The sequence below is a fragment of the Halichoeres trimaculatus genome, unplaced genomic scaffold (genome assembly GCF_033239565.1).
Source record: "Halichoeres trimaculatus isolate MK-OKI-2021-1 unplaced genomic scaffold, fHalTri1.1 fHalTri1_scaffold_4, whole genome shotgun sequence".
NCBI lineage: Eukaryota > Metazoa > Chordata > Actinopteri > Labriformes > Labridae > Halichoeres > Halichoeres trimaculatus.
This window is the reverse complement of record NW_027437182.1, coordinates 37,825,518-37,850,953: the sequence shown is the minus strand read 5'-3', so window position 1 is coordinate 37,850,953 and position 25,436 is coordinate 37,825,518. Positions and strand designations below refer to the sequence as shown.

Sequence of the window (25,436 nt, the reverse complement as noted above, 5' to 3'; positions counted from 1 at the left end):
GATGATATGATGATAACAATGATGATGATGATGATAGTGATGATGATGGTGATGATGATGAAGATAGTGATGATGATGATGATGATGATGATGATGATGATGATGATGATGTTGATGATGATGATGATGATGATGGTGATGATGATGATGATGATGATGATGATGTTGATGATGATGATGATGATGATAATGATGATAATGATGATGATGATGATGATATGATGATGGAACACTGAAATGCTTCATACGCTGATGAAGGTGCTACTCCTCTCTGAGTCCAGGCCCAGCTGTAGGGGTGTTTTCAGACACCTGCTCCTCATTAACCCTCTCACAGACAGGTGAGGACTTCAACAAGGCAGCTGGGACAGGAAGCCAATGATGGAAAAGTGGGGGCCCTGAAAGACCACAAGCGGGAGAGGACAGAAAGGGCTGAAAAGAGGACTGAGGAGGAGCCGATGAGAGGGCTAAGGAGAGGACTAAGGAAAGGACTGAAGAAAGGGCTGAGAGGAGGAATGAGGACAAGACTAAGGAAAGGGCTGAGGAGAGGGCTGAGGACAGGACTGAAGAGAGAATTCAGGAAAGGACTGAGGAAGGACTGAGGAGGGGCCAGAGCAAAGGGCTGAGGAGAGAACTGAGAAAGGGGATAAGAAAAGGGCTGAGGAAAGGGCTGAGGAGAGGATTGAGGACAGAACTGATGAGAGGACTGAGAAAGGGGACTAAGAAGAGGACTATGGAAGGGGACTGAGGAAAGGGCTAAGAAGAAACAGAGGAAAGAGCTGAGGAAAGGACCGAGGAGAAACAGAGGTGAGGGTCAATACTGTAAACCCAGGTAAGTAGTATCTTCTTAAAAAAAAATCAAGGTAACTCGTTGCCTTTAATTTTTTAAGCAAAGAAGCATTAGTTGAATAAATGAAGTTGACTATGTTCAATGCACTTGAGCCCATAATTGAATGGAATAGAACAGTTAAGCTAAATGTACTAATAACCAAGTTACAGTAACTGAAGATGCTTAGTTTAAACAATCATTCTCCACTCATTTATTTAACTTCCCATACGAAAGAAAAATATATTGCAGGATATTGGAAAATATCATGTCATATATTAGGTAATTTATTCCCATATATGAGATTTAGTATTTATATTTTCCAAAATATTGCAATACATGGAAAGTGGCAATCATTTGTATATTTTGCAATATATTGCAATATATTTCATGAATATATAATATATTGTATATGTGCCCTCAATATATTATTCCATGTATATCATAATATATCAATAATATATTAGAATACATTTCAAAAAATATATTGGTGCATATATTTTTCTTTCGTAAGGGTGTGCCTGTTAAGTAAAAATTACCCCATTACGACCCCAAACCTAACTTTTTAAACTTTTTTTCTTTGTTTTTTCAACTCAAAATGTCTTTCAAACATTAGAGCAATGTAAAATACATATTTACAACTGCTGCATTACACTGATCCATTTTTTTATTGAACTTTTTTTTTTTTTTCCAGCAACAAAATAAACAAAGCCACGGCCTAAAAGGCTTCTAGAGTGTAGATTCCTGAGTGCTGGCATGAAAACAAAAAATATCTCTTCCTCTACAATATTGTACTGCACCTCTTCAATTTGGTTGATAAACTGGCAAGTTGGAACTTAGCCCTGCTGAACGCTTGAATCTTAATATATACACTTTATCACTTAACATTTATACCCTATCACTTAACCCTTACACCCTGTTGAACACTGGTATCTTAACATCTGCAAATAAACAATGTGTCCATGAAAAACAAAAAGGCGTGTGAGAACGAATGTAGAGAAAATGAGAGTTTGAAAAACATAACAGAGAGCAGATACCTGTATGGAGAGTCCATACTCTCCCCTACACCTTTACCTCCCTTCTCTGTTCCCCAACCTTGCCTCTCTACTCCAGTCATCCATCTTGGCAATTTGAACTCAATCATGAACAAAAAATGTTCCCTGGATAAAATAAAAAGGGCATATGTGTGAGACAATAAAGGTGAAAAATACATCTCACAGTAGATGCCCATCTAAAGCCCATACTCTTCCCCCCTCCTCCCTCTGCCTCCCCTCCTCATTTTTGAGTGTTTGAACTTTAGGTTTCAGATCTGTCTTACCTATGTTCAGGAGTACCTGTTGAAAAATCAAAAGTGTTCTACATGTACTTTGGGTGGTTGAGATGCAGTGCATAGGTAAGTCAAAACTCCCTCACCATAAACATCCTGCAAAAATGAACAGGGAAGGTTCACGTGAACAAGACACCATAGTGCTACAATAGTGCTACAAACACCCTCTAGGTAGGTATAGGTGCACAGCACATATGTGTGTCCTGTGCAGTAGTTGGACATTGAAATCACTCAGGACAGGTGCAAGAGGCATTCACAAATGATTTTGAATGAACACAGGTGACAATTTGGAGTATGCCTCCAGAGGTTTTATTTTTTACAACAACAAAAAACACATGCACACCTTAAAATGATATGGTACAGAGGATAGGAAAAGGGAGAAAGGAGGAGGTAGATAACAGGAGAGGAAGTGAGGGGAGGTAAAGGAGGAGAAGGAGGAGGTAGTAAATGGGAGAGGAGGTGAGGGGCGGTAAAGAGAGAAGAGTGGGTAGAGAACAGGAGAGGAGAGGAGGTGAGGGGAGGTAAAGGGAGAGAAGAGGAGGTAGAGAACAGGAGAGGAGGTGAGGGGAGGTAGAGAGAGAAGAGGAGGTAGAGAACAGGAGAGGAGAGGAGGTGAGGGGAGGTAAAGGGAGAGAAGAGGAGGTAGAGAACAGGAGAGGAGGTGAGGGGAGGTAAAGGGAGAGAAGAGAAGGTTGAGAACAGGAGATGAAGTAAGGGCCGGTAAAGAGAGAAGAGGAGGTTGAGAAGAGGAGAGGAAGTGAGGAGAGGTAAAGGGAGACAACAGGAGGTAGAGAACAGTAGAGAAAGTAAAGGAAGGTAAAGGGAGAGGAGAGGAGGTAGTGAATAGAGAGCTAGAAAATGAAGGTGGAGAGGGGAAAAGAGGAAGAGGAGGGGAGTCAATGAACGGGAGATGCTAGTCAGGGGTAAAGGAGGAGAGGAGGGAAAGTAAAATCCAAACTGCTTACACAGCAAGCCTTGAAGAATGTGGCCTGATCATCGCCGAGAATGACAGGAAGCCCCCTCAGGACAAGGCATCTGACTTCTGTCACAGCTGTAGCCTGGTGGGTTGAGGAAGCAGAGAGGACATCACACACTTCAAATAAGGGTCCATATGTTACCCTGAATACTATGTGCATGTACATAACCAATTACACACAGCAGAACCATTTACCTACTAGACCCCACCTGTTAAATCCCAGCATTCTTGACATTATGCATAAAGGTAGTTATTTGCATACCCAATTTACTGATCAACTAACAAAACCTGGCAATCTAATGTCATGGGTTTTAAGTAATTACTCAGGGGAGTCATCTAATTCAACTCCATTACACTACTCAAAGTTAAGTAGAAGAAAGCCTCTACCAACAGGATAGCTCACATTACCAGTACATTTATTTCCATTGTGTGTTCTTTCAAGCTGAATTAAGTATTAGACTGTTTTCTAAGACGTTGATATAAAATAAATAATCAACTAACCTGTGTTTGTTGCATAAGGTCAGCCAAAACCTGCCCTGTGACGCCCCTCTTTGCCTTGAAGACTTCCATGAGCCTGGGACTGTGATGGTCAAAGGCCTCGTAGAACTCCTGTTTCAGGCTCTTACCAGCCACCTTGCTGAACTCCAAACACACCTGAAACGTGTAAAAACAAAACATGTTCAAATGAGTTGACACCATAATGTGATCTTTACATACAACAACTCAGGCTGCAATATTTCTCTGATACATCTTTACTTCTAGTAGTACAGAGCCCTTTCTGGTGACAGTAAAGGGGCTCTGTAGAACACAGCATGTGAGACAAATCTATAGGCCTACCTGGTGCTCAGTAAAGAGAGCCGGCCAACATTGACATATCTGGGCGATGGCAGGCTTGTCCTCCACAACTTCATTCCTCTGAAGTGCAAATGTTAGATCCATTTCCTGCTTGATGAGGGCTCTATTTAGGGTTTTCTTTTTCATTTCATCCACCATGAGCTGTTGGGCATCTTCAAGGCTGGAGTCAACCTGTCCATCTGGATAATCAGGTAAGTAATTGACCTCTCCTCTCCTTGGCTTCTTGATTCTCTTGTTAGGTGGTTCACCACAAGGAGAGTGCTTTCCATATTTACCACCATTCACAGTGACATCACGGTGACCCCGCTGACACATTTTTGTTCGGTAATTTCTCATCGTGAATTTTAAGCTGTTTTTCCAACTACTCCATCCAGACACTGATCCTTGTACTTTCAGACATGGGTGTACTCGCACCAGCGCTGAGGCAACGGCTTCAAATTCTGCATTTGTTGGGTATGCTTTCAAGGCATATTTGGTCTCAGCCAGCCCCTCGAGGATGAAATGCTTGAGCTCCTTTGACAGATTGAGGTGTGTTCCATCCCTGAGATGGAGCAGGTTTGCTTGGCGCAGTCTATATTCCACATCCACAGAGAGTTTTGGTCTATATATATCAAATAACTCTGGCCACTGGCGTTGTCTTTCCTCAAAGGAGCTGGAGAGGATGTCTGTGTCTGCTTTGCAGTGTGTTTTACTTAGTTCTTCACTCGATGTTGAGTGCTGAACGGGCACCTCCATAAGCGAAAGCATTGGAATGATTTTCAGGGTAGGTCGCTCAGGCAACTCTGATATCTCGGTCAGATTGCACAGTTGGTTGTCAAAGCTGGGATTTTCAAACTGTAAGCTGTAGTTATTGTTTATTTGAAGAACATCTTTAAGGGAGCCGATTAAAAGGTCAACTGTATCAGGCTTTGTCGTCAGCTCCACCTTTCTTATGTCTACTTCAGTGAAGGCAACCCTCACAAGCATTCTCTGTTGCACAGCCATCTCAAAAGAGAAAGAGAAAGAGAGCGATTGTTCAGCACAGAATGTAACGTTTGAGAGTCACCATTAGTTTCTTCCCCAGTCTGTATGCTGAAAGGGGGAAAACATCATTAAGCTCTAACGGCAGAGCCATACACAGGGGCAGGGTTACATCAGAGTAGCAAATTTCATACAATCTAAGGTGCTCATGGTACCATGCACTCATTACTCTGCACACAAAAATGATTTCTGTGTGAACTGCAAAAATCTGTGTGATCTGCCTGAACTCAGGGAGACCTGAGCGGGACCCAGCAGAGATTACCATATCTGCCTCGTACGTAACTCCATCTAGACAGACGGATGATGCTACAAGAACTAGTTCTGGCTTGTGGATTTTCTGACTAAGTACCCTCTGGACATTATCAGGGAAAGATGATACAGAGACTGTAGTGACCTTCTCCATCCCGACAGATGGTTTGAAAAATGAACTTGAGTCTGAATGATAGCTTACTGCTTTCTGTTGTTTAACGTCAATTGTAAGGGTTACATTCCTGTAGTTCTGAGTTCTGTGGACCAAATACCTTAATAAGTTGAGGGTAATGTTCAATGAAGTGGTGCTTTGGTCGTAATCTGAACTCTTGGGATGTTAACTGCAGTAGTTCTCTGTGTTCTACTAACTTGCACTCTCGGAAGTAGAGTATCTCTTCAGCAAACCCAGGGGCAACTACTAACTCCACAATGTCTTTGACAAGCATGAGAACCTCCCATGCCTTTACCCCCAGAGGAACGTACTGACCAACAAGAAATGGAAGAAGCCTAATCAGGCACCAGATCTCATGTGCATTTCCCCTGATTGTGCCTTTTGAGGAGAAGTCTTTTGTAATAGGCTGTGGTTTGTCAGTTTTGTCAGTAAAGGTGTATGTAAAGGACCTGATAGCCTGATTCAGTGTTTCTAGACTAACATATCCCTTGGAAATCAGATTTGAAAAGCACAAAGACAACTCTAGGGGAACTATGCCCTCCAGAAGATCATGTACGAGGTCAGGAGGGTAACCTTTAACATCATGAAAGCGCTCCAGTTTTGCAGTCAAAGAGCACTCTTTTTTCACACCATATGTCCTAGTCAGTTCTGGGTCTGCTGTCACTTTCTGCACTTGTCTGTCATGCCTGTCTTTGTCTCTGAGCTCAGAGGCACCAGAGCGCACCTCTTGTTCTTGAATGTCACTCCTAATGGCCATGCAGACTTATCAACAGAGAAGCTCTCATAGAACCCTGCCAGTGCATGAGCACCTAGGTTGTCAGCAAGTGCATACAAAACAATCCCTTTCACACTTTCATCTAAGGCCTCTATGGAAACACCATCTTTTTCTAGTGACATCAGATAATGGATAAGTGGGTCCAGCACTTCAGCATAACCACATTCTTTTACAGCGGTTGTGTTTCATATAAGAGCAAGTTGGATAGAGTTGAGTGAAGCTCTATATTGTGCTGGCATATTGGCAATAACCCAATACACAGCACACATCATGTGCTTCTTTTTTGATGTCCCTAATGGATTGGTGACTTCAAAGTCATCAATGTACAGCCTGATGGCAACTGTGAACTCATCATTAGTAAGAAGGCCATTTTCTCTGAAGTATAAACCATCTACATGAGCTTTGTATTCATTTGGAACATGTATTTCTGTCTTGCTTAGCAACTTCTGCAGCATTTGCTGTATGAGAACATAAACAAATGATTTTATATCTTTGTCAACTACACACTCTACAGCAGTGTTTCCCAACCCTGGTCCTGGGGACCCCCTGCCCTGCATGTTTTCTATGTTCCTGACTCCAACACACCTGATTCAAATGATCAGCTCGTCATCAAGCTCTGCCCGAGCCTGATAATGAGCCATTCATTTGAATCAGGTGTGCTGGAGTGGGGTAACATCTGAAACATGCAGGGCAGGGGTCCTCCAGGACCAGGATTGGGAACCACTGCTCTACAGGCATTACCAGCAGAAACACTTGAGACACATACAATGCTCTCTTTTTTGTAGTTGCCAAGGAACCATCCTTGCCACAAAATGTTGTCATCACGTTTGTCTCTGAAACAGCACTGCTCACCTGTTTCACGATGGGCTCATCTATCTCAGAATCATACTCCCTAAGAATCATCTTCACCTTATGATGCAGAAGTGGCTCTGACAACAAATGTATATCACGATGCTGTTTAATAACTTCCTGTACAAAGTACTCAGGTATATTGAGGATAGTTTGCATTGTCAAAAAAAAAGTGCAGCCAAGTTGTGCTCCAACTGCTTTTCCAAATGATGAAGATCTATCTCACATGCTTCCTCACTGACATCATCAATCTCCCCTGTGTTTTTTTAGTTGGCATGTGCTCACATCTTCCAGTTGTCTTCTCTATGTGCTTTACTTTTATGTGCATTGAAAGTTGTATACACAGTGCTCTCAAATCTATAGCCTGCATGAGGACACTGAACCTTTTGTATAACTTTCAAGTTCCTGCTTCGAAGATGGGTGAAAAATTCAGTTTCAGAGCAGGGCTCAATAAATTCACACGGCTGACAGCAGAATTTGACAGCTTCATTTTCTCCTGCTTGTTCCTCATGAGTTTTAAAGTGAAGACAAGAAATATGTGCTTTAAGGCTGTTTAAGGTCTCAAATGTGCACAAACAATCTTGGTGCAAACAAGGAAATGGAACTGTCCTTGTATGACTTCCATGTTGAAACCAATAATGTTTAAATAGCTGTGCCCTCTTTCCACTAGTTAAACCACAATATTTACACTACCACTCCATTTTCAGCGAGCTAGTTACATGTACTCTGAAAAGTACTATTTGATATTGGGTTTCCAAATGAAAACAATAGCCAACATTAGCTAATCAACAAAACACTAAAGAAGCATGACAGCTAAGAATGGGACGAATAGCAAACTAACAAAAAATGAATAAAATAAATCAAGAAATTAAACCTTATTCACTAACTAATAATGTGAGCTTGTGTGCAACTTACCAGAATGTTTGTAGGCCTGTAGCTGGCTTCTTCACTTTAGCCCAACTAATACTGTCTGGAGGAAAGAGAGTGAAGAAGTTTCTGAGTCAAGTGAACATTTCAGCTCAGTATCATTTCAGAAGCATGTAGAAGTGACAACTTCCTGCCAAGCAGTCTATTGTGCCACACCGTGTGTGCTTACATAGACACTGCGGCAGACCCGAATTGTACCCAAAGTGGATGGTCACCGACCGGACACATTGGCGCAAAGCTTAACTTTATGGGCGGGAGGGCGCCGCGCACTTGTAACTCGATGTCACACAATAGAATCACTTCAGCAAGGCTGCTGGGGTCTGCATAAACTTACCTGGGTGTTTGCTGGTCCGTGGTCGCGCAAACAAAGACTCGTATCGTCGGTCAAACAACTTGTCGGCTGGATTGTCACATCGAAAATGTTCTGCTCCGTCTCTGCTTTGTGTCAAAATTTTCACCGCTCATCAATGCCACTCATCGGTCTCAAGTAGATTTTAGGCAGGTGCTGGGTGACGTCACGTTGCTATTCGTAACAGGCAAAACTTAATGATATTCAGTTGTTTGAGCTCAAACACATGATAATAATAAGATAGGCCATTAAGAAGGACAGTTAACTCAGAATTCATAATTAATGAAAATAATGATACATGTTTAAGTAATACCAACTCAGTTTGTTTGAGTAAAAACCACTGATTCAACTTGAAAACACAATGACAGGAAGAAAAGACATGAAAAAGTTCAGTTTAATCAGAATAAAAAAGTAATGTCAATAAATTAGACACATTTAAGTAATATAAACTTACTCTCTTTAAGTTGAATCAAAATCTGGGTTTACAGTAAGGAGGGGACTGAGGAGAGGACTCAGGAAAGGACTGAGGAGAGGAATGAGGAAAGGACTGAGGAGAGGACCGAGGTGAGGATTGAGGAGAGGAAAAAGGAATGGACTGAGGAGAGGACCAAGGAGAGTACTGAGGAGAGGAATAAGGAAAGGGCTGAGGAGATGACCATGGAGAGGACTGAGGAGAGGATGGAGGAGAGGACTGAGGAGATGACCAAGGAGAGGACTGAGGAGATGACCGAGGAGAGGAATAATGAAAGGGCCGAGGAGAGGACCATGGATAGGACTGAGGAGAGGACTGAGGAGATGACCAAGGAGTGGACTGAGGAGAGGACTGAGGAGATGACCAAGGAGAGGACTGAGGAGAAGACCGGGAAGAAAGGATCCTAGCTCAGCCTTATGGGTTTCTCAGGTCCCCTTCCTCCCTCACAGCAGGAGTCTTACCTGTCTTCACCTCCAGAACAGTCTCTATTATCCTCATTGTGTGACAGCTGTATAGACCTTGTCAATGGAAGGAACAAACTAAGCTAATCTGCTGACAGAGTTCATATGTGAGTGTGTGTTGAGGACTGGATGTCTCGTCTAACTGCAGGTCCAGATGAAGTCAGATTGAGGTGTTAGGAGTGCTGTGTTGTGACTTTGTCTGAATCTTTTGGTCGTCATCCAAACATGTCTCGGCCCTTGATGCTTATTGATGGATCTGGATCTGCATGAAGTCTTGGCTGCAGACATTGTTCCTCTTTGCTTTTCCTGTCAGCACTGACAGAATTGATCAAAAGAAAACTAAAGTTGGCTGCCCGGGTAACAAGCTGAGCCTGAAGAGTAAATATTTCCTCCCCTCAAAGATGTGTCTTCATCGACACGACCGAGCTGCCATACTCCATCACCATAATTGATGTTTGACTTTCTGCTGCATTGCATTTCACTTACAGCAGCTCTCTGGGTCGCTCGGAAAACAGTGACGGTGCACTTTGTAGCTGCAAACACATTATTTCTGAACTTCTTTTCAGGATGGAGGCCAAACTTTCCAATTGGAGTCAGACTTGTGAGGCTGTGTTTCACTTCCACAGAGCCTCAGGCTTCTCTCAGGGGGGACAGGGGCACAAAGGGTCTTAGGTACAAAGATATGAAACTGATACATGAACATAGACACTCACTGGAAGACAGGTTATAGATTGATGAAGGTATCAGCTGAGTGTGTCCACACACACCTGTGCAATTACATTGCAATTACACCTTTTTGTGAAACTCTTCATGTTCATCTGGGTTGTCTGTGAGAAGAAGTGAGCTGCCACTGTGCTGTGCATCGAAAAAAGTGAGGAGAGGAACATTTCCTCACGGACTGATGCTCAGTCTGCCAGATCCACTGACCTTCATCATCGTCATGCCTTTAAAGAAACAAATGGTAATCTATGAAGAAAAGAGAGGCTGGTTTGACAGACAACAGTCGTCACCGACACCAAGTGACCAGCAGAGAGAGTGGTGGTCAGGCTCTGATGGCTCTAATGAGCTGCAAAGAAACTGCACATCGCTGGATTAAAAGCAAAAATATGTGTATGCTGCAACATAAACCAGTGCTTATTGGGGCTTGAGCAAGGACCCTTCTTGTTCTTCTTTCTATGTCCAAATGAGTTTCCCATTCAGAGGGTGTAACACACTGAAACTCTTCTAACCTTACTGTTCATTCAGACTCAGGGCAATTTTTTCTCTGCAGTCACATCATTTCCATATGTCTCACTCTGTAGCACTCTGCTGTTGCCAGGTCTCACTCTATATCCAAAGGTCTGATTTCACTCACTTTTTCTAAACTCACCATTCTACCAGTCTGCAGCAGCTCACACCAAGCACTCTTCACTTTCACTGTGCTGAGCTCTTTGGTGATGGGATGGAAAACTGTTGCTTTTCTTAGCCTTACTCAGAAAGCAAACAGTGACTAAATCAACATAGTAATGTTGTCAGGCTGAAGACTGGGAACAGCATTGATTTCTGATATTGTTAAAAACATTGAAAGTGCTCTCTGTGATCAATATGGGAATAGCACTGAAATTCCAATCAGTTCTGATAATTGATCAACCTCCAATCAAACATGATATAATCAACATTCAAAGAATGTAGAATTGCATTGATTCAGCTATACGCTTTGCTTTCTTCACTGCAGCAATGTTATTATTAATAAAGTTTGGGATGACAAACTCTACACACTAAAAACAGCCACTGAAAGCCATGTGGGATAGCAGGGTCTCACTGTGTTCCCTCCCCACTCACAGTAACAAAACACCATCATTACAAAAATCACTTTTCTAAAACTATTGTCTTAAAATGTAAAGGAGCAGGTTTTTTAGATTTGACAACATCCAACGCCTCAGCTCACTCCACCTCCTGCTGTTCCCCTGCTGACACTGACAGTGCAATCCCAACGCAGGAGCTCAGTGTTCAGCACAGACCTGCCTGACATCATCTTTGACACAAACACACACACACACACACACACACACACACACACACACAGTGGTGCCCACACAGCAAGTCATGACAGTCATGCTCTGAGATGAAAAAGAGTGTGTGTCCGTCCCGGCAGGTGGTGGCGTGCAGACACTAATGGTGTAGAGTGGCTGTGATTACCTGCGAGTCACTCTCTGGAGGGAACACCTCCGAGTTATTACACCCTTATTATTCCCAAACTAATATCAGCGCCTGCCAATCACTTACAGCAGGTTTTTCAACCCGGCGCTTACAAGCTCACACACACATATCCACACACATTTACACATGCAGACAAGCTGACACACACACCTCTTTAAAGGCCCTGGGGCGAGGGGAATGGTCCTCTTCATCTGAAGTGGAGAGGAAGCCCATTGGCTGAATTAGATTCAGTGGTTTCCTGAAGGAGTTGAGCATCAATCTGCAGCACTGCGCTATGGTTCACTGTGACCTTGGCCTATCAGAGCAGGGCGTCTGGGGGCTCAGAGAGGCTCTTAATCAGTGGAGGAGGAGGAGGACACGGGTCTATGATGACATTAGTCAGCTGCTATCTGTGTTTCTGTGTGTGAGTGTGTGTGTTAGTCACAGCTCAGACGGATGTTCACTTCAGCTAACCTCTGGATGTAATCTGTGTTCATTGATCCAGTCCTGGTCCACAGTTTGTCCTCACAGTGCTGACCTAACAGCGGATCATGGACCGTTATAAACCCTGTTCTCACTGGTTCTGCTTATCTCCACAGATCAGCTGCTCCTCGCAGACAGCAGGGTTTGCTGGGTGACAGACCTCCAGAGAGCCTCTTCACTGTTCTTCAGCTCTCAGCCTCTACAGACAGGCTCAGCTCCAAACCTCATGAACCAGAGTTCACAGAGGACAAGGCCTTTCAGTGCCATGAAGGAAAAACAGGGAAAATCCTGAGCCAATCAGAGAACAGCAGACATCCAGGTCACCTGGTGGTTCAGGTATGTAAACTGTAAGCCCATGAACCCACAGAGACCCTGCTGTCAGGAGTGGGGCCTGGTCAAACAAGGACCTATGGTCTATGGGCCATACATGGATTCATGTTCTCCTAGGAGAACTCAAACTGACAGATCCTGGGAAACAGCACTTCACAAAGAACCAGTGATGGTGCTGATACTCCCATTTTGAATTATGAGTTCTGAACACACACACACACACACATGTAAAAAGTGGGAATGGATTATTTGAACAGAGACACAGCCTCAAGCAAGGGGCACCAGGAGTGAGACGCATAGACCAATGTGGATTATGTTCCACACAGTATGATGGCTTTTGTTGGCAGAGGTACGTTCTTTGAGGTCTACATGTGTTCTGACAGTGTCTGTGGTCGTCCTCTTCACACAGCCAGCTGAGCTGAGAGGATTCCCACAGCATGGAGGACAGAGGACGTCTCCTCTGCACTGACGCTCTTTAATTATTCACACAGCCAACCTGCAGCCAGCTGGACTATGACGGCGTTATTCCACTAAGACTCAGAGAAGGAGCTGAGAAGCTGAGCTCATTTACCAAAAACTCCTGGACAGAGGTTCAGAGACTACACCAGTTTAGGCCTTTACTCTGAAAAACAGGCTGTTCTACTTTACCCCCTATTTTCTCTGTAAGAAACACATAAACACACCAGAGACGGAGCCCATACAGCCATCAGCTGGTCAGCTTTCTCCTCTGACAGAGATCTGAGGGAAACAATAAGCGAGACGTGTATTTCTAAGATTCCAGGACCACAGCAGCATCGTCTATTAAAGCCTTCATTGAGCTCAGTGACGTCTGAAAAGAGACAAACACACCAGAAACACTCAGAGACACCTAGGGCTCTAATATCGTAGACCAGGCGCAGGTGCAGGCGCAGGCACACCTGCCCTGCGCCGCCCTTCGCCGTGCGCACAGGGCGTGACCGGCACACTTTGCAAGTTTCCTGCAGAGCCAAGAGAGGTGCAGTCCAGGCGCAGATAAGTGCAGAGCTGCGCGTCCACGCCTCCCTCCGTGCAAATGGCAGAGAGGGAGGAGAAAAGCCGTGAGTGGGTTTAACCCAGCCGAGCACTGTTTTCACCAATCAAATGAGCGCCTCTCCTTCGGTCGCTGGTCAGAGCCGCTGTGCCTGCAGCAGGTCAATGGACAGTGGGGCACATCAGAGGACACGAAGCCCGTGTGGGCCAGCTCCCAGGACAGATTTAATCTGTTCTTTTGTCTTTATTCGGAGTAAAAAATTAAGAGGCAGTTACACAGCTGGCTTATCCATTCAGAATACTTTTGATCCACCTGCACTCCTGGTTTGTCATCACCAAATAGCAGAGCCTTTGGTGATATACTGTATACTCTCCCAGTGTCTCCACCTCATCCTCCGTACAATAATGTACTCCATCTTTTTAGATCATGTTAAACATAAAGACTAAAACAGAGAAATATGAGAAATCACGGGTAAATCCTGAGTGACATACATTTATTTTGTCTCTTTTTTTCTTCGTCTTTTCTCTCCCTCTTTTCTTTGAATTAAATGAAATGAGAGAACCAGATATATACTCAGTATCAGATGTTAAGGCTGTTTATTGTTTAATTGTAAGATGTGCATCAAACTTCCAGCTGCCGTCAGATTAACTTTCCATTATGACAAACGGCTTTAATCTGACATCAGATGTGACGGGACAGTTAATATAGATATAAATGTATATGCTGGTTCAGACAGTTACATTAAATAGTGATTGCTGTAATTGTTTATTGCATTAAAATGTGCCTGACACTCTGGAAACCTGCCTCTGAGGCTTTGATGACATGTGCGCACCTGTCACCAAATTACAGCTGCGTGGGGTGCCCTCCGCCTTGCGCCGAGAATAGACCAGGTTGGAGCTGGCGAGCTTTCAGCGCACTTTTTTGGCACGAAATTGTCACTGCGCCAACATGAATCTGCTGACACCTCCCCCTGGTGTGCCGTCACACCCATCTCTGCACAGACGGTCTACCAAATTGTCAAATTGGCAGCGCACGGTGGTGCGCTGTACGAAATTAGCACTGCGCAGGCTGCGCCAGGCTTGCGCCCCCTGCGCTGCGCCACGAAATTAGAGCCCAGAGTGTGAAGCAGCCAGAATGGAGATCAGCACCTCGAAGTTTGAGGCCATAGTTCTCATTTGGAAAAGGTTGGATTGCCCACTTCAGGTCGGGAGAGAGGGGAAAAACTGAGCGAGAGATTGATAGACGGATCCCTATCTGTTGTGGTGAAGAGGGAGTTGAGCCAGAAGGCTCTCAATTCACCAGTCAATCTACGCTCCAACCCTCACCTATAGCCACGAGCTGTGGGTAGAGACCAAAAGAACAAGATCCGCATAGAGAGGGGCCAGATGAGGTGGTTCAGGCATCTGGTAAGGATGCCTCTTGGACGCCTCCCTGGGGAGGTGTTTTGGGCGTATCCAAGTGGGCAGAGACCCCGGGGTAGACTCAGGACACGATAGTGAGATTACGTCTCAACTGACCTGGGAACGCCTTGGAATCCCCCCAGAGGAGCAGGTGAAAGTGGCCGGGGACAGGGCCACTGCTTTTCGCTGATGGCACTACTGCCCCTGCGACCCTGACCCGGATAAGTGGTGGAAAACAAAACGAAAACAATGAAACGAAATACCAGAAACAGTTGTTGTTGTCTTTGCTGTTGCTTTTGTTGTTGTTTACTGGAAATGTCCCTTCATCTGTGGTAAAGGCATTTTATCAATGGGTGTGTTTTTCAGGCTCAGCGACGCCTGGTTACTGGGAGAAAAAAATCAAGCCACAAGAATATCTGGCTTTATTTTGTTTTATGGTTTTTAGATTAAGATTTTATTTTGTTCAGCAGTGTTTTGTTTGTTAATTAAATTCTTCATTTGAGTCTTTGTTTATGAGCTGGGATGAAAAACAGTAACCACTTTTCTCCAAAAGAGGATGAAGTGTTTTTCTTTGACTATCTCGTAATGAGATGTCAGACCCCTTGAATAAATCCAAAAATCTGACTTAAATGGTAAGTTTTTTTGTAGGTTAATATTGCTATCATTTACCCTTTTACATGGTCTGGTGTTACAGAGGAGAACTAAAAACTGGAAATATCGAAGAACTGCAATTAAAATTGAATCAGAACCCCAACAATGGTGAAAGAATGGAATCAGGAGTAAAGCAGAACATCTCAGCCCGACCGGTAATGTTTCAGCCAGAGACAACCTCTCTGAGCAAGAGTTCAGACCCTCAGCCTGCTGCTCATCACTGCAGCTCCAAAACCAAACACACACACACTGCAGCGTGTCGTCACCCTCAGGAGGAGCCTCAGTCAACAGGTACATCAACAGGTGAGCATTCACACCCAGGACAGCTCCTTACACACACACACACACACGGAAACACACACACACACCCACACATTCACACACACAGAAACACACACACACATTCACACACACACATTCACACACACACACACACACACATTCACACACACACATTCACACACACACATTCACACACACACACACACACACACACACACACACACACACACACATGCACACACACACACATTCACACACACACACACACACACACACACACAAACACACACACACTGAGCACCCTCTAAACACTCCTACACACAGTCATTGTGCCACTCCTGGCAGATGGAGATAAATTAGCCTTTATAACAGCCATGATAGAAACACACACACACACACACACACACACACACACTCACACACACACAGTGACAAACATGCATTTATATTGCTTCTATTACAGTTTTTCTCGATTGTTTACACACAATTTTTGGTTCCTGAGACACAATGACCACAACATATAACCAATGCACCAACTCCATGAACCAAGTCTGCTAAACTGTAAGCACAATTCCTGCTGTACACTCAGACTGCAGATCTACAACACACCTTTTTCAAAACACTACACACAATTCTCTGAGTTTTGGCACAATTTTCATGAAGTAAACTTCTTGTTTTCACAAAGAACACAATGCCACTCAAAACAGTAAAATGAATATTCCTATTATGCACACTGACTCATCACATGGGTAAACACCTGTCACATATTTTTACAACTAGCAATCAGAGCTTTAGCATAAAAGGGCAACAGGTGAGTTCCTCTGTTTTGGAACAATGGACTCCAACATTGAAATCAGGGGGAGAGCCAGAGGTGTGAGAATGAGAGGAGGAGGACGTGGAGGACGATGAGGACAAGGACGGGGACGATGAAGGATGAGGGCCGTAATCTCTGATAAGATCAGGGCCACTTTGGTTGACCATGTGGTAAACCATGGTCTAACAATGAGGGAGGCTGGGCAAAGGGTGCAGACAAATTTGAGCAGATACACAGTAGCACCCATCTTTCGGACTTTCCAAAAAATGAGAATAAGAAATTTAGTCTTACTAGTTTTAGGAAATTGTTGTACTGCAATTCAACACAGTACTCAATGAGTACAGTATTACAGTATTGTCAGTGTACTGTTCTGAAGGACTGTAAACAAAGTAAAGTGTTTATTTGAGAAATGTATTCCTTCCTTTTTATCCCTTCACAATATTTACAGTATTTCACTCTGAGTATTGCAGAGCTGAAAGACAACCATCAAGAGGAGGTCGGGAGCGTCTACTGTCTCCTGAACAGGAAAATCAAATTGTGAACATGGTCCTTGAGAATAATGCCATTACATTACGGCAAATCCAAAGAAAAGTACTAGAAAACAATGACATTTTTCCAAATGTTGATAGAATAAGTTTATCCACTCTAGACTGTCTTGCAAAGAAATTCTCTGAAGATGAAACAAGTCTACAGAGTTCCATTTGAACGCAATTCAGACAGAGTCAAAGAACTGCGATATAACTATGTGCAAGTAAATCCTGTTACTGATGCATACCCTGAAAACTGTAAACATTATACATGTTTTAGTATTGGAATCATAATGAATGTATTTCACAATAGTGACCACTCCATGTCTATTTCTGATATTATCCTGTGTGTTTCAGAGCGTCCTTGAGCTAGAGGTGGCTGCAGTGGAGCACCAGTTTGTCTTTATTGATGAGGTTGGATTCAGCCTCACAAAAAGACTTAGAAGTGGAAGAAACATCATCAGCCATTTTGTGTTCTGAGTCAAAAAAAAAAAAAAAAAAATCTGAAATATTTTGCATGAAGTGTTACACTGAACACAAAAAGGCCCGAGTCATGATGAATATTATGTAATCACAGTGTTTTACACTGAGCACATCAGTGTTCAACTGGTTCATAGAAATGTTTGTCCATATAGTGGTTTGTGTTTGTCATTTGGAGACAAAACACCATTTTGAGAAGAATAAACACTATTTTGGAATTAAAGTTTCATTTTGCAGGAGAATTGAGGGGTTTTGAGAAATGTGTGAGTGATTTTTTGATTTGTGTGTAGAGTTCTGAGAATATGAGGCATCCTTTCAGAAAATGTGTGTAAACAATCGAGAAAAACTGTAACACACGCCTGCTCAGGGCCTTAAAGCAAACTGTTGACAGAGACAGAGCCCTGTCCTTCCTATCAGCACAAAGCCTCCATCAGAAACAGACGCTGCCCAGGGACAGACCCTCTGAGGAAAACCAGAGAATCCTGCCACCTTTGAATCCAAGACCTCACAAACCTCTCCAAAACTCACCTGGTCTCTACAGACCGGACACAGAAGATAAAGCCTATCACACTGACAACTGGAAAAGGGAAATGAAACCCATCGATGAATTAGAATGCTATGGCTTACTGAACAGAGAGTATTCTCCACCACATATATGATCAGCCTGAAAAAGCCCAGACAGAGACGCACATTTGCAATGTCCAGACTCAGTGAGCTTCAGCTGCAGGTTGAAGAAAGTAAGACAGAATGGAAGCCAAGAGAAATGAGAGGATGTAAAGTCTGTTCTTAAGGGGAAACAGAAGGTGAGCTCCATTTTCTCCTCCGTCCCCTGAACATAACTGTGACAGAGGCTTTCCTGCGGCAGCACACAGCAGCAGACTCAGCCTGTCAGGAAAAACATGTTGATCCCAGCTCCCACATTTCACATGTATGACCATTGTAACTGTCAGATGGTACTGAGAGCTTATCTGAGATGAGCTGGGTGAAAATATATCTTTGTTATTAAATCTCAGTCATAACAACAGTCAACCCAGCACCCACTAGAAACATATATATGGAAATATTCCATAATGGTTCATTGTGATGCTTTGTCAGCAATAGCTTTCCATTCCATCTAATAAAGCTTTGTGAATCTCAATCTGACACACACACACACACACAAACACAAACAGAAAGTGAACAGGGTTCTCTGTCATCGTGTACACAGTGTGGCTGCTGAGTGGATGCAGAGCAGGCACGGTGTGTGAGATATATATGTGGGGTGTGTTAGGTATGTAAGGTGTGTGTATTACAAATTTGTATAATCAAAGACATGAAAAGCGTCTCATTGTTAGCAGTCAGAGCTGAAGGATGTAATTAGATTTCTTCCCTCTTGGTCTTACAGGTGATGTTATACTGCAGTCAGAGTTGCACACATTAGCCAGCCTTGCACACACACACACACTGTTTCTGGTAGTTGGTTCAGACAGTCGTGATGTGGAGAGCCGCAGGGATCTGTTTTTGGACGAAAACTGTTTATTCTATACATGAATGACACAGTGACTTTTTCAAAACTAACAAAATGCGTCTTATTTGCTAATGAAACCACATTTTTTATTCAATTGAGACCATTTAAGGGTTTGCTAAAGTGGATTGAAGTGGAACTAAAAAACTTAAGACGCTGGTTTGTTTTGAGTAATATATCCCTCAATATTGATAAAACCAACCTCATGATAGTCAGGGGGACAATTCTGGAAAGTGCTTCCGTTAAGACTATTGTGGAGGCTTCAAGCTGGCAACCTATTTTTTTAGTTAGAGGGGACCCACAGGTAAATTTTTTAGGGTGGTTGTCATATTGAATTTTCCAGGTGGGGACTTTTACGAGCAATTTCAGGCCAATTTTCAGGTTATCTGTGCAAGACAACATGTACACAATAAATGTTGAATATCTCCATAACCGTAAGGGTCATAAACATAAAGTTGGTATCAAATGAACGCTAACAATCATGGGCAGCCTGCCAAGATGTCACAACCAAATTTTTGTGATTTTTTTTTTTTTTTTTTAATAGAGCTACAACATGTGATAACCTGTCTCCGCCCAGAAAAAACTTAATTTCAAAGTGAATATAATCTAGGAAGCATAAGATAGTACCCTCAGACCCCTATCAATTAATATCCCAGTTTATGGGCAAGAGTCATGCCAAGTTTAAAGCTTGTGGTGTGAGCCAGTGCAACCCTGCACAAGTCTAAGTATCTTAAGGTCCAGACAGATATTTGAAATTCTAGGTGCATTTGTGATATTTGAGCTTATTAATGGAATTTAAAATGAAATTATATTCAAAAAGCATATCACTAGAGTAATATTATCCCCCCAGAAGCAATTGCTGTCTCACTTCTTTAGAGTTAAGGTTTGTAGCTGCTAATATCAGTGGGGAAACTTCAGGGACTTCTAGGCCGTCAGAGAAAGCCTTAAAAAATCTGGACCAAAAAATATACGTATCATATATCTCTATATATGTAATTTCTCATTTAGTTGTATAAAATACATTTAATACATCATGTAAGTTTTGAAATTAAGTGTACTGCAAAGTTCACTTCAGCAATGAAAGGGTTACTGTCTTGAAACATGTTATCTCTATCAGAGCCCAGTTTGCTGGCTCATTTAGTGGTTAGGACTTCACGAAGGCCAGGCTGTGTGTTTTGGTTTGGAGAGAGACAGGAAAATTGACCAATCACGATTTGATTTTTGGGGGGGAGGGACAAAAACAAAAGAGCATAGGCCTTCGTGAAGTCTGAACAGTGGGCAGAGTGATGAGAGCGGTGAAAGGAATAGCAGGAAACAAGAGCGAAGTTGTGGCTAGCTTGTTAGCATTTTTTCAGCGTGTGCGAGTAAAAATTTCATCTGGTCGTGCAAGTGCGAGTGGATATGTCTTAATACTTCATCTATCACGGGCACTGTGTAAGACATTGTGGATTGAACTCTCCCTCTCTTTCACTGGCTCAGTCAGTCTCGTCCACCTGAACTCTCTCCTGTTTTAAAGAGAAAGCGCTGTCGCGTACACGTGCAGCTCGTATGCGCATCACACACCGAAGATAGACAGAACTTCACAATGACACACGTTTCACTATTCCAGAGTCAGCCTTCTCACTATATGATTCCTGCTGCTCTAGACTCTCCTGATTGAAGAGGATGCTGTGTTAGAGCAGAGCTACATTAGTTTAACTCACAACATGTCATGACGACACCATAAAAGAAAGAAAGAAAACAGCTAAGGCTCTGATCGACTCTTCATCAACCAGTGCAGCACAGTTACCTGTCTCTGTCTCTGAGGTCTTCTGCAGCGTCTTTGGATCAAACCAACTAAGAGAGAGGGGTAGATGGTTTTTGAGTTTTCGATATAACGCCCAAATACGGGACTTGATTCACTTTTCAAAATATATAAGCGATCACAGGAGCATACTTAAAGTTGGGGGACAATCAAGAGAAATCACAAGCCAGGAGAACAGCCAGAGAATGGGAATATATAAACTGTTGTAACTACTATTTTGCTTATTTTTTGTTTGTTTTTGCAGAGCCATCAGAGCTCACAGAGACACCATCAGATCTCACAAACTAACCACCAGAGATCACAGTCATAATCAGAGCTCACAGAGTTGCCATCAGAACTGAAATTGCAATCATCAGAGCTCACAAATTCACCATCAGTGAATTTCAAGTATACCTTTAGCAGGCTCCCAGGTGTTCCCTACAGGCGAACATGTGGAGAGTCTCACACTGTTGCAGCTCAGGGCCAACACACACACACACACAACGCCAACCACCTCTGAGGAAGAGGAACACTCATCAATCCATGACAACGTCAGGTTTTAACATCTTATCATCTTATTCCTACAGACAGATCTGTTACACTGTAAAATACACACACACACACACACACACACACACACACACACACACACACACACACACACAGATAGAGAGAGAAAGAGAGAAAAAAGCTCCAGTCTGCAGCCTTGAGGCAGCGCCCTGCCCAATGACTGATCCTCCTTTACAGACGTGCTAACCAAGTCAGAACCAGCCCAAAACACACACACACACACACACACACACACACACACACACACACACACACACACACACACACACACACGTCTGTCACCCTCACTAAGCTGAAGCTGGCACCACATCCATCTCCTCTCCATTCATATTTTTCCTGTCTGTCTGTGTCTGCTGCCAGGATGGATCCTTCCACAGCGTGTAGATGACTCCCTCTCTGATCCTCTCCTCCCTCAGCTCTGCACTTCTCTCCTAACTTTCACACTGACTCTCACAGGATGACATGTTGCGGTGTATGACATACACACCCACTCATCCCTGTCACGGCTGACACACACCTGATGGAGCCGCTCCTCCTCCTCCTCCTCCTCCTCCTCCTTCTCTGCTGTGGCACCACACCACGAAGGTCACTGCTGGCTGGCGTTTTCTCTTCCTCCTCCTCCTCTTCCTCTCAGCCCGTCTCTTCCCCTCCAAGTGTCGGTCAGGAAGAATCCTTGTGGGAGCAGGAAATCCTGTGAGTTGAAACAGAGCGGGCGGCTCGAACAGAGCGGGCAGCTGAAACAGAGTGGTGCTGCTGGCTGATGGAGCTGTAGGGGAGGTGGAGGGAGGCTAATGTGGCTAAGCTACAGTCTGCACCACAGCCAGAGAGCTCAGCCCGTTGCTAGCTCAGAGCTCACCGCAGCAAAGCTCAGAGTCAGCAGCCTCACCCCCTCCTTCCTCGACGCCTGCCTCTCTCTCACTCTGCCTCCCCCTCCTTCCCCCTCTTTCTGTTACCACATTCCACCTAATAGCAGAAGCTCTCCTTCCTATTTCGGTTTAACGCTCATCCCTCATTCATCAGCAGCCTCCTCTGACTGACGCTGACTCAGCTCAATAGGATTTCTGAGAAGACACTGAGTCTGAGGGTTTTAGAAAGCTTCAATGGGTCACAGACTGTCAGGTTTAACAGTAACTCTGGATCCAGACTACCTCCAGTGATGAGAAGCCCCCACATTAACTCAGACCATTCCTTTCCATCTTGTATATGTTTCCTCTTGGCACTATAATGATAAATCACCTTAAAAACTTTCACTGCTATGCAGATGATACTCAGCTTTACTTGTCAATGAAGCCAGAAGAAACCAACCGCCTATCTAAACTTGAAGCATGTCTCAAAGACGTAAGGACCTGGATGAGCAGAAACTTCTTACTGCTGAACTTAAAGAAGACTGAAGTCATTGTTCTTGGACCCTAAATATCTCAGAGAAGCTTTTTGAACAACATCGCCACCTTGGACGACATCAGCTTGGCTGCCAGCACCCCTGTCAGGAACCTGGGAGTTCTTTTCCATCAGGACCTGTCCTTTAACTCTCACATCCAACAGGTCTCAAGGACGGCATTTTTTCATCTATGTAATATCAGAGAAGTCAGACACATCTAGTCTCAGAGTGATGCTGAGAAACTAGGAAAGACAAAAAATGTGCATCTCAACCCTGCCTACTCTGAGCTCTACAGCTGTTTGCAGAGTTTATTATCTCCTGGGTTCATCTCTTCCCGATCAATATGCATCAAAATCTTTCACACAAATTCAAAGAGGGATCCCAATTTCTTTGAATACTTAAGACAGAGCCTGAAGATTGTGGTAAAAGCTGCTGCAACTGAAGGCAAACCAATGAGAACCTTGGTGATTGGTGATGATCTGGACGTCTTTAGGTGCATGGGTGGAGAGGATCCTTCTTTCCTGAGGTCAGGATTGCAATGGCTATCTGCTGTAGGTCTTCAGCTTTATTTTCAGTGTGAAATACCTACAAAGACGGTAGCATATTTACATTACATCCATAGCTAAAGTAGTAACTTCCATACCAAGCGTTTACTTGAAAAGAATGTGGTAGCCAGTGTGTGTATAATAAGTATGCAAGTGGCCCCAAGTATTTTCATCTTGCACACCTTAAAACAAATGGTATGAGACTAAGATGATTTTTTTTATCAGTAGAACACCTATAGGACTATTAATTTGTACAACTTTTTATGGATTCTTTGTATTCATCTCAAGGAATTATACCATTAATTCAGATTACAAGTATGTACAGTCATCACCAATTTATGCTAGTTTTAAATGGTTTTCAGTCCAAATCATGCTTTATTATTATTATTATTATTATTACTATTATTATTATTATTATTATTATTATTACAAGTAAGTCCCATCAATAGAGTTTGATCATCAAGTTGAGGCTTGTGAAATCAAAGACCTTGTTTATTTTCACATTTTTATTTATACATTGTTCATAGTGGCCACACTTAAAGAAGCTAAAACTCACTGTACAAAATAACTTTTTTCCCTACAGGTCAAAGGGGTTGTGAAGAGTTTCTAAGTGAGTTTGAAAAATTCTCCTTTCTAGATATATGACTGATCATAATCCACACTTTAAAATGAGATTATCAACACCAATATAGGTTATTCCTAAATGCTACTTTCAAGCTTCCCTACAGATGGGTCGGAGCAACAGGCTGCCGATAGCTTTACATATAGCCGGCTACTACAATGTCCGCTTGGTGTCACGTTTTAAATCTTATCGTTACGTAATTGTACTCACAAATACCTTAACTCAGTGTGTTGCATCTGGTGAAAAGTTGCCTTGAACAAAATAAATTTGTTTCAATCCAATCTCCATTTAATTCTAAAACAAACACACTTTGCTAAAAGTAATTTATAACAGTGTGTGAGACTCCAGACCAGAAGGTGGCAGGGCAGTCCAATTAAAACATATCCTTATAGCATCTTTCTACAGTTCTACAGTTCTATAGTTTCATTTCGCAGACATTTTTGTCCAAAGCGACATACAACAAAAGCAAGAATTTAGACAGAAAGACAACCCAATAAGTGCAACAACAGTGCTACAAGTTTTTCGGCTGCAGGTGCTGCCATTAAGTGCAATTTTTATTTTATTTTATTTTATTTTATTTTATTTTATTTATTTTTTTTTTTTGGGGGGGGGGGGGGGGGGGGGGGGGTTTACAATAATCAACAAGCCAACAAACCACAATAAATTGCTGCAACAGTATACATTAAACTTCAACAACATTTAGTAGTAGTGCTAAATAATCATTACAGCTGAGTCTTAGAGCTAGTGACTAATTCTACCTCTGAGGGCAGAGAGGAGAAAGGTCAGATTAAGTGCTCAAGTGTCCCCTGAACAGATGAGTTTTCAGACATCTCTTCAAAGTAGAAAGGGACTCTGCAGATCGAAAAGAGTCAAGTTATTCATTCCACTATTTGGGCACAACAGAGGAGAAGAGTCTGGCTAATGATTTGGAGCTGCACTGGGCTGGGAGCACCAGGCGTCTTTCACAAGCAGAGCGTAGAGGGCCAGAAGGAGTGTAGACCTGGATGAGGGACCCCAGGTAGGCAGGAGCCATTCTTGTCAATGTTTTGTAAGCCAGAAGGAGAGCTTTGAATCTTTGACACAAGATATTAAACATTTATTGGTTTGATTCATTTCTCATAAAAAGAAGGGCAATGGCTCCATCCTGGCACCACACACAACGCAAAAACATATGTAGCTACCTAGCTTCATTTGATCGCACATTGTGTTCCTGACTTGCAGGCACTCTGCATGTTTTTCCAACTTGTCCAAACTTGTGAACTTCACTAGCCTGACTTCAGAGCACAAATCCAAGAGGAAAAATGTATTAAAGACACGAGGCTTGGTATCAACACACAATGTGATGGCAAAACTTGTGTATTCAGCTGGAGATCACGATAACATGGTCACTCTTTAAAACATATCACCACTCATGGCTTCTGTTCACAGAAATATCATTTTAATGTTACAAAAAAAAAACAGATGGGGTTACTCAGCATTGTCTGTAGGATGCACTCAGCTGCATTAACTAATAATTTAGTCAGTGGTAGGTCATTAGCAACCAAAAGTAAGATTAAAGTTGGATATTTAGAGTGGACTGGAAGCTCAAGGCAGATAATGCAACGTTGAATCACCAACGCTTGCAC

General features: G+C 43.0%; 2 protein-coding genes across 3 annotated transcripts in view; both read right to left on the bottom strand.

Moving 5' to 3' along the window:
- dab1a (DAB adaptor protein 1a) overlaps positions 1-22,149 on the bottom strand; it is a 381,277-nt gene extending 359,128 nt beyond the window's left edge. Inside the window, exon 1 of the mRNA XM_074668250.1 lies at positions 21,784-22,149. The gene's annotated coding sequence lies outside the window, so the exon portion shown is untranslated. The remainder of the gene's footprint in view (positions 1-21,783) is intronic.
- Positions 213-8,465, bottom strand: LOC141789602 (uncharacterized). Of its 2 annotated transcripts, XM_074669100.1 has the most exons (4): positions 3,964-4,511; positions 3,628-3,780; positions 3,116-3,208; positions 213-395 (listed from the first exon to the last, which is right to left on the bottom strand). In XM_074669100.1, the coding sequence occupies exons 1-4, from the start codon at positions 4,315-4,317 to the stop codon at positions 348-350; spliced, it is 648 nt and encodes a 215-aa protein (XP_074525201.1). In that variant the 5' UTR covers positions 4,318-4,511; the 3' UTR covers positions 213-347. The 2 variants fall into 2 exon arrangements, 1 of the variants encoding a protein (XP_074525201.1); XR_012598219.1 differs by lacking the exons at positions 213-395; positions 3,116-3,208; positions 3,964-4,511 and adding exons at positions 7,962-8,016; positions 8,308-8,465 and having other exon boundaries at positions 3,672-3,780.
- Positions 22,150-25,436: the final 3,287 nt, after the last annotated feature.